The sequence below is a fragment of the Loxodonta africana genome, chromosome 2 (assembly GCF_030014295.1).
Source record: "Loxodonta africana isolate mLoxAfr1 chromosome 2, mLoxAfr1.hap2, whole genome shotgun sequence".
NCBI classification, from domain to species: domain Eukaryota; kingdom Metazoa; phylum Chordata; class Mammalia; order Proboscidea; family Elephantidae; genus Loxodonta; species Loxodonta africana.
In genome coordinates this window covers 69,574,006-69,586,771 of record NC_087343.1, presented here as the reverse complement: position 1 = coordinate 69,586,771, position 12,766 = coordinate 69,574,006, and the positions used below count along the sequence as shown (strand labels likewise).

At 38.4% G+C, this 12,766-nt stretch overlaps 1 protein-coding gene across 3 annotated transcripts in view; it reads right to left on the bottom strand.

Moving 5' to 3' along the window:
- Positions 1-386: 386 nt before the first annotated feature.
- CWC27 (CWC27 spliceosome associated cyclophilin) overlaps positions 387-12,766 on the bottom strand; it is a 255,095-nt gene continuing 242,715 nt past the window's right edge. The window contains exon 14 of one of the 3 annotated variants that reach the window (XM_023545501.2): positions 387-1,004. In XM_023545501.2, coding sequence (XP_023401269.1) covers positions 842-1,004 — 163 coding nt within the window. In that variant the 3' untranslated portion in view covers positions 387-841. The remainder of the gene's footprint in view (positions 1,005-12,766) is intronic. The other 2 variants (XM_023545500.2, XM_010588168.3) reach the window with 2 other exon arrangements.

Genomic DNA, 12,766 nt, shown 5'->3' with positions numbered 1-12,766 from the left:
AACATTAGTTTGTTGTATCATTACCGCATTCAGATTTTAGAGTAAATTGATAGATATAGGTAAGACATAGCAAACATTCGGTATGAATGATTGCCCCTGAAGGCTACATTCTTAATGAGTGCTGCAAGGAGCTCTCTGTGTGTGCTCTTGCTCGTGCTGTGCTGAGAAGGGCAGGGGAGTGGGCAGGTGACCTGGTGCCAGGCAGGGTATGCAGTCAGCTGGCTGATGTTTCTTAGACTCTTTGGAGTGTCTGGGCTGCCTCTGTAAAACCAAGGTGTTGGCCTGGAGGGAGGTGTGACCATTCACTTGGGGATTCCTCACGATTTAAGGCATAAAGCTATTGAATCTTACCAGTCTGGCCGAGCTCAGATATTTACATGCAAAACAAAACAAATCAATCTTTATATTACATAGTTTTTATTATATTTAAGTTAGCATTATGGTAACAGAATGCTGGGGTGGGGGAGGGAATCCCTCAAATTCTCTCTCTAAAAACTTATAAAACTTGAATAGGAAGCCAGATTTTAGGGAAAAAGGACACAAACAGGCTTGTACAGCCTGAAAATGGTTAACATATAAACTGGAAGCAAAGTGATTTTATTTTGGATTTAGCTATTGAAAAGATCAATTAGGAGAAAAGAGCATGAACCAGTAACCAAAAGCATTTGCTTATGTTATCCCACAATTTACAAAACAAGGTAATTGTTTTTTAAAACCAGACAACAGGTTCAAAAATACTTCTTTTCACACCCTTAAGTGACGCTGTTGGGAACAATGGCTGTTAGAAGGCTAGTTATTACAAGCACGTTTCCGGCTAGTTCTGGTTATCCTTACTCTCATTTTATCTTCTTTCTTTTTTCTCTCTCATGAGCTTTTTGCTTTCTTCTCTTCGTCTTTTATTCACTGGATTCCGAGGATCATAGATTTCAAATGTGTCTGAGTCTTGCATGCTTGCATCTTTGACTTTTCTGCTTTTGTCCTCAAATTGAAGTACGTGTGACATCCTAAAGAAGGAGAGAGAGAGTTCAGTGATTTTGGCATGAGAACTGAAAGCAGAAATTCTACACTGCACTATCCTTGGCATAGTAAGTTGCAACTCTAAGGGTACAGTACACCGAGATGGGCTTATTGTTTACTAGTACTTATATCACATGGATACCTACTTCTTAGAAGACACTTGAATTTGAAAAACAGGTCTGGAGCTTGTTCTGCTGGTTTGTATTTCTAGTAGTGAATATGATTTTTGCCTCAGTTTTCACTTGAAGTTCCTACCCTAATGGGAGGTTAAAAGAGTTCTACCCAGAAGTGTTCCTTAAACTATAATAAGAGAGCACTAAGCTTCCCTCAAGGAGCACATTCATTTAGCCAGAGGGAGCCAGGGTGCAGAGCAAAAACCCTAAAATAATGCAGTCCTAATTGAATTTATTTTTCCAGCAGTTAAATGGGTCAAAAGTAGGGAATACTCTAAGGAAATTTAAATGTGATGCCAAAATGATGTTATGACCCCCCTTTCTGGGAATATCCTGGGTTTTTAATTTTTTTTTCTTCGTCCATATTAAAGGAAACTAAGCTTTTGGACTCCACAGATGAATTTCCTCCTCTTACTGTTGATTACAACAAATGCAGCCGTCCTGCCCTTCCTGCTTTATCAGCCTCTTACTGGTCGTAAGGTATCAACATGTGCTTGAATCCTAAGGAGTCCTAAGTTGGCTATCCCTGGCCACAGCGGGATATATAAGTGATTAGCTGTGTCCCCATCCGGAGGTGTCAAGAATAAATAGGGAAGAAGTCAAAAGACCAGATTACAGGGCAGTTGAATGAGTCTGGAAAGAGAAAAGTTTATTTTCTGTACAAACAAAACAAAACTATTAAGTCTTTCCCCCACTAGTTATTTAAACAATGTTTTTATGGACTAACCCAGCACTTTTCTGTATCACAGCAGATAAGGCTAAATTGCTTATAGGATTAACACTCCCTATATGCCCACTGTATGCCCACTGTAGCTTTCAGACGAAACCCAAACATGACGTTAATTTACTTTTCTGTCTATAAGCAGAGATCTGGGCAGTGGGTCCTAGCAGAGCTCTCCCCACTCTTTTGCCCTGCAGTAGCACAAATATGATGGATGAGGTTTACTTGTGCAATTAACTCTTATGGATATACCCAGATTTTTAAGAATTTTAAAAAGATCTTGGGAGACAAATAAAATGTTACAGTATTAGTGATACTACAATTAGTAGGGGTTTAGTAGCTGCTGCTCACCTTGACTGACAAGTAGAGGCTCATGCACCATGTCCACCCCTTTCCATCCCACTCCAGAAAGCTTATTGGGATGCAGTGAGTGCAGGTGATATTATTACATGGGTGACATAGGATCTGTTTTAATTTACTAAATGAGGTAAATCACATTCACATACTTTGATATTAATAATATGCTATTTGCATCAAATTTCATAACTGATCTCAATACATGAATATGCCATATTACATATAAGAACTGCTGACTTTTTACACTAGTGTTACTTTACTAAACACCTTATTTCCAAAATGCACCACACAATAATTGCTGATTTAAATAGATTCACTAGACCCTGATTTTCTTGTGCTTTCATATTCACTATGACTCGGAATCGACTCGACGGCACTGGGTTTTGGTTTTGGTTCATATTCCTACAGTGCTGACGTACTAACTTCTGAGAATAAAACATTCCCCAACTCCTAAAAAAAGGCGGACTGTTCTACAGCCATGGTAATAGGCAACAACTAGAACCAGCATGAAACAGAATCAAACTGGATTTAATCAATTAATGATGACTCACCTTGGTCTAAATGATCAATGACAACGCAAGTCAATGAGTACAACTGTGAAAGCCAACTAACCAGGCTCATGCTTTTGAAAGCGGGCCATTCAGTGGCAGACTCATTCCAGTAAATGTGTTTCTGGAAGTCAGATAATCAACAACAGTCTGTCCTCCATAACAGTGCTTCTGAGGCTGATGTCAACCTCCAAACAATTCCTGACCCAAAATTCTATACAAGATTTGCAGCCTGTTTTGCTTGGAGAGACTGTGTCTAACAAGCACAGCTCTTCTTTACTTCAATAAAAACCAATTAAGCCTTTTGTTTCAGATATTGAGAGGTAGTCTTTTTCTTCAACACTTCTTACAATCTGTGCTACATTCCCCAGGACGTGTACTCTTTAGAAATTGTTTATCACTGTTGATGAGAAACAAGTTTAAAAGACTAGCAAGACTGTCCTGGGTTCATGGGGAACCCAGACCCCTACACATTGCACTTTAGTAAGTGCTTAGCAGCTTTCTGAATAACTCTTGTGCTGACACCTCAGCCAACTCCAGGAAGTAGCTGGAATCACATGCCCTTTAAAACAATTCTATTCAATACTTCTGTGGAGATATTGGAGCCCTGGTGGTGCAGTGGTTAAGAACTACAGCTGCTAACCAAAGGGTTGGTAGTTGAAATCTACCAGCTGCTCCTTGGAAACCCTATGGGGCAGTTCTGCTCTGTCCTATCGGGTCACTATGAGTTGGTATCGACTTGATGACAATGGGCTTGGTTTGGTTTTATATAGATATTAAAAATAAAAAAAAAACATTTTGTTAGTTAACTTATTAATGTCTTCTAATTCACACATTCTTCTATGTTAAACACTGTACTCACTCCAATCCTAAAAAATACAGATGTTCTTTTTCTTAATATCCATTTCTAGTGAGCTCTAGTGGCACAGTGGTTAAGAGCTCGGCTGCTAACCAAAAGGTCAGCAGTTAGAATCCACCAGTTGCTCCTTGGAAACCCAATGGGGCAGTTCTACTGTCCATGTTGCAGAAATGATTTTACCAGAATTTGTCAATCAGAAACATAAAAAGGCAGAATGATGGCAAAACATGAAAAATGTAATCAATGCTGTTGAGCTGTAAATGTGAAAACTGTTGTGTTGGTGGATGTTTTTTGCTGGGTATGTTTTCACCACAATAAAGAGAAAAAAAATGAAAACATGAAAAAGGCACCTTACTCCTTTCTATGCCATGAGAGAATCTGCAACTATTGGATTTAGTTGGCTCTGGTACAAGAAATGAAATCTAGATAAGTGAAGTGAACAAAAGTACAAAGTCTGCAAGAAGAAATACATTTTCTTACAAATGTGAAAAAAGAGAAAACCGTAAATTAAAGTAGCTGTCTTTTTCAACTATTTGTTTTATACACGACTACACTAAACAAGTCCAACATTTTGATTAATAACAAACCTAAACCCAGAGGAAAGAAGGGGCTATCAGCTTACAAACTACTTCAGCTTTAATACCATAATACTTAGCATGGCTGGTTACTCTGTAATAATATTTAATCTCTAATAGAAATAAAAGCATAATCAAAATGCTTCACCCATTTATCTTTCAACATGCTTTGGTCACTTCATCTTAAAAAGTAAAACAAAACAGTTATTATGATTTTCAGCATAATAAACTCCTGACCTACATGTCTCCATAAATCACAGACTGCAGTGAGTTGAAAGCATGCCCACATTTTACAGTCTCCTGTGAGAATACACATGCAGACTTATAATACAGACTTAATTCAAGTACATACGGGCCTGGTAGTTTACAATCTTGTATGTCCCAATAACTCAGTACTATCCGCTCTGTGGCTGGTCATGGATTTGACCTGACAACTGCAGTGAATTTTTTGGAATTATTTATACATTTACCATTTACATATGAAAATTTTAGAACTTGTTCCCTCGAAGGCAAAGGTAAAAATTTAATTCTGATTAACAAAATATTTTACATGGGCTCCGATTCTCAAATAAGTACACTGACTTTAGTATGTTACAGAAATATGAGACTTGCCATTTTCATAAAGTCTGCGTTTGGCAGGGCAACCTTTTTTTTTATATGGAACTATGCAGAATTATAAACAAAAGTAAGTGATTCTTCGAGAAGGACCTGGACCTTGACTGACTTACTAACCTGACATCCTGTTTTTTAAAGTTCTCATACAATTGTGATAGATTAAGACATGACAGCAATTAATATTAATGGGGAATGCAGGAGAGGAGCTGATTCTCAGACAGTAAGGCGCTCGATAGAGAATTCCAATATTAATAATTCATTTCCAATTGGAATGCAGTTAAATTATGTATGCTTAAGTACTGTAAGTGGCTATCTATTTTCATTGGCAATTCTATAAACCACTCCTTCCTATTTCCAAGTCACCCTAATTTAGAAACTTTAACCGACTTCTTAGATCGCTGCAGGTGTCCTCAGTGATCTACATCTGTGCTATTCCTCCCTCTAATCCTCTACAGGTTCCAAAATAATCTATATACATTGCTTTTATAGCATTCTTTTGATCAGGAACTATCAGCAATCATATGAGACCGAAATGCCTGAGTCTTGGAACACTCTAACTGGATGCTTCCTATCTCACCAACCTTATTTGGTCTCTTTCTTCAGTTCTCACCATTTTGCAATTGCCTCTTAATTGTGGACTGATTGTCAGTTATTTGAAACAAAGTTTGTATCTTCTTCACAGTTGTATTTCCAGTGTCCAGCATGGTGATTTGTTTTAGGAATGAAAGCCTTTGAACCCTTTGCATGGGCCAGGCCTGCTGGTTTGCTAAACTAACACTTGACCTCCTTCTGTGGGCAGGGACTGTCTTTTACTTCTCTGATATACTCCTACAATGTCTAGCAGGCTCTGCAGAAAAGTCTCATGCTTAGCACCAGCCCACCTTCTCATGGCCTCCCGTAGCTCAGCGCACGGTATGGCTGCTTTTGCGCTGCATTCGTGTCAGGGATTACTAGTTTCATTCCTCCACAGAATGCAGTGGAAGCTTGCCTATGCTCTTTTTCCATCTCCTACAGCACCCAGTGGAGAACTCGACAGGATTCTTTAAGAAGGCAGTGTTTCTCAAAGTGTGGTCCTAGAACCCCTGTATCAGATGCAGGCCACACATCAGAATCTCACGGACAGTTTTAGAAACTATTAGTGCCAGGTCCCCATCTCCAGAGATACTGATTTAACTGTCTGGGGGTGGGGCCTCAGCATCAGTGATTTTATAAACTTTCCTGGTGATTCTTAAATGCAGCCAAAGTTAAAAACACTGCACTAAAGTTTAAGAACTTTACACTTTCAGATCAATTGATTTCATCGGCCATTTGTTCTTGCCCCTTAGAGAGAAGCTGGTTCCTAACCAGGGCTGGATTACTCAATAAGCAAGGCACACACAGGCTTACCTGTGCACAGTTACTAATCTGTAGTGAACAATTTCACCTGTTTGTCACCACCTATACCCATGTGAAATTGGTATCAGTTAATAATCACCCCTGCTAATGACAAACTAGTGACATACTTGAAGAAACTTAAGTGACATCTGAGTCTATTACCTGATCTGAATCATCTCAAGTGCATTAGCCATTTCTTATATATGGTTTGAGAATAAGGCAACGGGCTAGATTCAGTTATTCATTCAACAAACGTCTGAGGGCTTGCTATATGTGAGGTCCAATGCCAGACACTGTGGACACAAAGTCAAAGAAGTGACCAGTTTGTTAGGGAGATGAACACAGAAAAAGACACTACAATGTGGCAAACACACATTTTGTAATTCATATGATGTCTAGTATTTTTTTTTTTATCACAATAAGTGTATGAGGTAGGCAGGAAATATATATTATCCCTGTTTCACAATCTCCGAGATTCAGAGTTGAAAGATTTATAGCTGTAAGCAGGTGATCAGGTTTTTTCTTGAATGTCTTCAGAGGTAACAAACTTCCATTCTGTGAAGCTGGAGTTAACTTTGGGAGTAAATAAAAATGCAGTGCTGAGTCTACTGAGTAAGAAAAAACCAGATTGAATAGTGCTTATTTTGGAATAAAAATTAAAAAAAAAAATGCAACTATAAAGGGATAAGAAGGATTACTTGTGTAGCTCCCAGGCTGGGCTTTAAGGCAATTCCAAAAGAGAAGTTTAAAAAATGTCTTAAGCAATGTGGGAGCATCTTTGGGAAAAGTCACCTCTCATTTAGGCAAAAGCTTGAATTAAAAAAAAAAAAAAAAGGCTTTCATTTTCACTGTAAATTACCCCCTTATTGCCTTTAATCATTGTTCTCTGGAATCTTGGTCCTAGTTTTTCCTTATTTTTCCTTAACTCAGGATGCTAGGTAAGGACAGGCCAATTAGCTGGAGGTCCCCAAGAGGCAGAGCAAGTGAGGGGCCATGGCCTGATCCCGTGAGGCTGGGTGTCTGGCCATCTCCTCTCAGGCATCGAATCACTAGCTGATTTTCTTATGGTCTGGAGCCCTGGTGGCCCTGACTGTCTTACGGTTAAGAGATTGGCTGCTAACCAAAAGGTCAGCAGTTCAAATCTACCCGCAGCTGCTTGGAAACTTTATGAGACAGTTCTACTCTCTCCTACAGGGTCACCAGGAGTCGGAATCAACTCGATGGCAATGGGTCTTATTGTCTATGATGATGTCCAGGTCTTTTTTCCTGTATATATTTTTCTCAAAAATGCAAATCCAGCCATGAAAGCTCTCTTGTTTAAAATATTTTTGTAGCTCCTCCATTGTCTACACAAGGAAACCTACATTTCTATGTGGCCTCTATGATTTGGCTTCTGCTGCCTATGTCACCCACCCCCATCATGTCTTATGTTCCAGATATCCTGAATCACTCGCAGTTTCCTAAACATACCCTGCTCTCTCCTGCCTCCTTACTGCCTCTCTATACACCATACCGCATTGCTATAAAAGGACAACATGCTTGGTAAAGGGTCAGCAAAAACAAGGGAAACCCTCCATGAGATGGACTGACACAATAGCCACAATAATGGACTTATGAAGATGGGACAGGACCGGGCAAGGTTTCCTTTTGTTACACACAAGGTTGCCATGAATCGGAGCCAACTTGATAGCAGCTAACAACAACACAGCATATACTCCTCTCCACCTCCTATTAGCTCAGTCTCATCGCCTCTGGGAAACAGTCTCTGATTCCTTTCCTGGCTCTCTTGTTCTTTCTCAGGTAGGGTTAAGGCCCTCTTCTTGTCTTCCAGAGGATCCTGTACCTCTCTCTAGTTTAGCCTTCCTCATGATATAATGGACCTGTCTCCACTAGACTGCAGATGTTCTTGATGGTAGTGGCTCTGTTTTATTGACCTTTTACCTGCACAGGTCAGCAAAGCTTGGCAGGAATGCCTGCAATAAATGTTTGCTCAGTAAATAAATGTTTCATGCAGTCACCTCTGAACCTTTGGCTAGAATTTTAGTTTTGTTTACCTCTCTCCTTAATGAGCCCTGGAGGCACAGTTGTTAAGAGCTATGGCTGCTAATCAAAGGGTCAGCAGTCTGAATCTACCAGTTGCTCCTTGGAAACCCTATGAGGCAGTTCTACTCTGTCCTGTGGGGTTGCTATGAGTTGAAATCGACTCAATGGCACAGGTTTTTTTTTTTTTTCTATTAATGGATCATAAATCTAAATGATTTTGTTTAAATGGCGGGGGGGGGGGGGAGGTGCCTTAGAAGGAGACTTGTAATTGAAAAGCAAAAACAGCAAGAGAAAACAATTTTCAAATGCTACCCACACTTGATTCTTGGAAAGGACTACACCCACTCAGTATCATAGAGGGGCTGCAGCATACTTTTATCCATGTCACTTCAATGGAATGCCTACCACCTTGTTTCCCCTGCGCTAAGTGCCCTGTCCCTTCAAAGGGACAGTTTTATTCCCATTTCCTCCTAAAAATCTTTTCTGACTGCCCTGAACTTTGGGACATGTTCCTGCTTTTGAATTTCTATAGTACTTTTCTATGGAAACTCTTGTGGATTTGAAGTCAGAAGACCTGGTCTGAATCCCAATTTGGTCATTAACTGTGACCTTTGGAAAGTTGCAGTCTCTCAGGCCTCCGTCCTTGTCAGTGAAGAGGGGATAGTAATGTGCACCCTATTTACATCACACGGTTAGAGTGAGGCTCAGACATCATGCCTGAAAAAGGGCTTTGCAAATGGCAAAGTACTGTCCAAACATTTTATTATCATTTCAACTTATTCTGTACTTAGTGTGTCTATATTTATGTAAATAAACTATGCTGGTATAAATATTTACCATTTTATAATACTGTACTATACTGCATAGCCCTTTTCAAAGTGCTTTCAGGGCCATCATCATACACACATAATTTATTTGATCCTAAATAACATTAGAGGTTTATATGTATATTTCTAAATATGTCCTGTCTACACTAGACAATAATCTATTCAAAGGGTAGGAACTGTTTATAGAATCAAAGAATTATAGAAATGTCATTTTATTTTTACAATGTTCATGGCATGGGTAATATATATTTATTATAGCAAATCCCTGGTGGCATGGCAGTTAAGAGCTTGGCTGCTAACTGAAAGGTTGGCAGTTCAAATCCACCAGCTGCTCCTTGGAAATCCTATAGGGCAGTTCTACTCTCTCCTATAGGGTTGCTATGAGTTGGAATCGACTCAACATCAACAGGTTTGGTATATTTGGTTTTTATAGCAAAGTAAGATGATACTGAGAATCAAAAAGAAAAAACTCACAAAAATTACTTGTATCTCTATAGCTTATCAATAACTACTGTAAACACATAGGCATATCACTTCCTACATTCTTTCTAGGCATGTATATGTACACATGTATGTATGTATTGCATATAAATATGTGTTTATACATGTTTGAAGGGATCATAATGCATACTTAGTTTTTAAAATTGCCTTTTCTTAACTATACTACAGATATCTTTCTACATGAATAACTGTACTTCTACATCATTTTATTAGTTGCACGGTATTTGATCCTGTAGATGAACCATAATTTACAGTCAATCCCATGTTGTAGGATTCATAGACTGGTTCAAATTTCTCCCTTTATAAACAGTGTTGTGAATAATATCCATGTGAATAAATATTTGTATATATCCTTAATTATTTCCATAGTGTAGGAGATGATTTTTTTTTTTGCCTGCCCAGCACTCTTTCTTTTGGTAGCATGTCCTTCTTTTCTTTTCAGAAATGACTCCTAACTCTCAGTCTACCTGGTTGGGGTGAGATGACACACCCTGTCCTTGTCTCAAGAAGGGGACACATGGTATAGGCTTGCTCGGAGTAACCAATGATTGGGTCAGGACAAGAGCATTTGAATTCAGCAAACAGAATTTATCCAAGGACTCTTTCTGGAACTACTGGGTTAGCTCTAATGGAAACATAAGCCTAAAGCTGCTGGAGGCCATCTTTATCACTTTCTGGGTGTTACGGATTGAACTGTGTCCTCCAAAAAATATGTGTTGTAAACCCTAACCCTACATGGCTGCTAACCAAAAGGTTGGTGTTATAAACCAACCAGCCACTCCATGGAAGAAAGATGTGGTAGTCTGCTTCTGTAAAGATTTATAGCCTTGGAAACCCTATGGGGCAGTTCTACTCTGTCCTATAGGGTCATTATGAGTTGGTATTGACTCCACAGCAATGGAGTACCTGTGGTTATATTATAATCCCATTTGGGGATGGGTTTTCTTTGTTAAGAGGCCATATCAGTGTAGGGTGTGTTTTAAGCCAATCACCTTTGAGATGTAAAAAGAGAAGATTAGGACAGAGAAATGCTCAGGGGTGGGGGAAGATAGGTGCCATGCCACTTAAAGATCACCAAGGAGCCAAGGAATAGAAGATGCTGAAGAGACAAGGACCTTCTCCCAGAGCCAACAGAAAGAGAAAGCCTTCCTCTAGAGCCAGTGCTCTAAATTAGGACTTCTACCCTCCTAACTGTGAGAAAATAAGTTTGTTTGTTAAAGCCATCCACTTATGGTATTTCTGTTATAGCAGCACTAGATAAGTAAGACACTGGGGGAAGCCTGCCTACAGATTAAGCCAACAAAAAGGAAAATGGAGTGAGAAGACCCCAAAAAAAAAAACAAAACAAAACACACATGCTTGATACTGGTTGAACCTTCTGATCCAGCCATTCCCTAGCTCTACTCCTTAAACTTCCCAGGATGATAAAAATCCCTTCCTTTTTTTTTTTGTTGAAGATATCTCTATCATTTGTAACAGAGAATTTTTACTAAGGCTTAGGATAAATTTTTACAAGTAGAATTCTTGGGACAAAGATTTGTACATTTTAAAGGCTCTTGATATATATGGCCTAATTGCCCTCCAGAAAGGTTCTACCAATTCACAATCTCATCAGGAATGTGAGTGCCTTATTTTGATCTGATTACTAGTGAGACTGATTTTGTTTTCATTTTTTCCCTATGTTTTTGGTTATTTGAATTTCTTTTTTGTGATACATATATTTGTGTACTTCGCCCATTAAAAAAAAATTGACATATTCACCCTTATGGATTCATGAGAATTCTTAATATATCAAGTATATCAGGGGTGGATTATCTAATAGGCAAAGTAAGCACGGGTGCTTATCTTGCTTACCAGATCATCTGTAGTGACCAATTTTACATGGGTTTCACCACATCAAAGATACGGTGAAACCCATGTGAAATTGTTCACTACAGATTAGTAAGTAAGCACAAGTAAACCTGTGCTTACCTTGCTTATTGGGTCATCTGCCCCTGTCAGGAGTTGTAAATTTGAAAAGAGGCTTTGATTCTGTAGGAAGGTGCTGTGGGGTTGGGAGAGGGACAGATGCCAGCCATGCCTAGAAACAGAATCTTTGATGTGGTGAAAAACGGAAATTTTTTACTACAGATGATCTGGTAAGCAGGTGAACACCATGCTTACCACTTGGATAATCTACCCCTGAAGGATATAAATCATTTTGTATCACATTAATTGCCAATATCTCTCCTAGTTTGTTATTTACCCTTTAATTTTGTTTTTAGTGGAGTTTCACCTCCTTCCTTCTTTTCTTTCTCCTGCCATATAGAACTTTACAATTTTCTAATCTAGTTATAGTGACCAGTCTCTTCCTTTAAGATCTCTGCCTTTAAGTCATATTAGGAAGTGTTTCCCCAAATTAAGACCATCATGATATCTACAATTCATAAATATCCATCTATAGTTTCTTCTAGCACTTTCACTGTTTTCTTTGTCCTATGTAAATGTTTAGTCAATTTAGAAATTTCTTTTAGTATATTGAGTCAGATAAATTTCTAATTTAATTATGTTTCCCCAAATGGTTACCTAGTTTTCCCAAATTCATTTCTTGAATAATCCACCCTGTATAGTACCATACTACTTTAATTATTATATCTTTTTGGTATGTTTTGATATTCAACTGTGAAAGACCATTACCCCTTTATTCTGTTTTTTTATCCTTCTCAAAATTAATTTTTAAATAGACTTTATTTTTAGGACAGTTTTAGATTTACTGAAAAATTAAGCAGATAGTACAGAGACTTCCCCTATATCCTCCACCCAGTATCCCCTATTACTTAACATCTTACACTAGTATGGTAAACTTGTTATAGTTAGTGAACCAATACATTATTATTAACTAAAGCCCATAGTTCAGATTTTCTTAGCTCTTAATGTCCTTTCTCTGTTCCAGAATCCCATTCGAGATACCACATTGTATTTAGTTGTCATGTCTCCTAAGACCAAAATAATTTCTGGAGAATTTGGCAAGTGTGTTTACAAACATTCAGTACTTCTTATAATTTTAAGAAAGCACAACTAATACACAAATTACAAACTTTCATATTCACTTCAAATGAATTAATCAAAACTAGCCATAAAAGAATAATGATCTAAATTTTTAACCCTAAATATCAC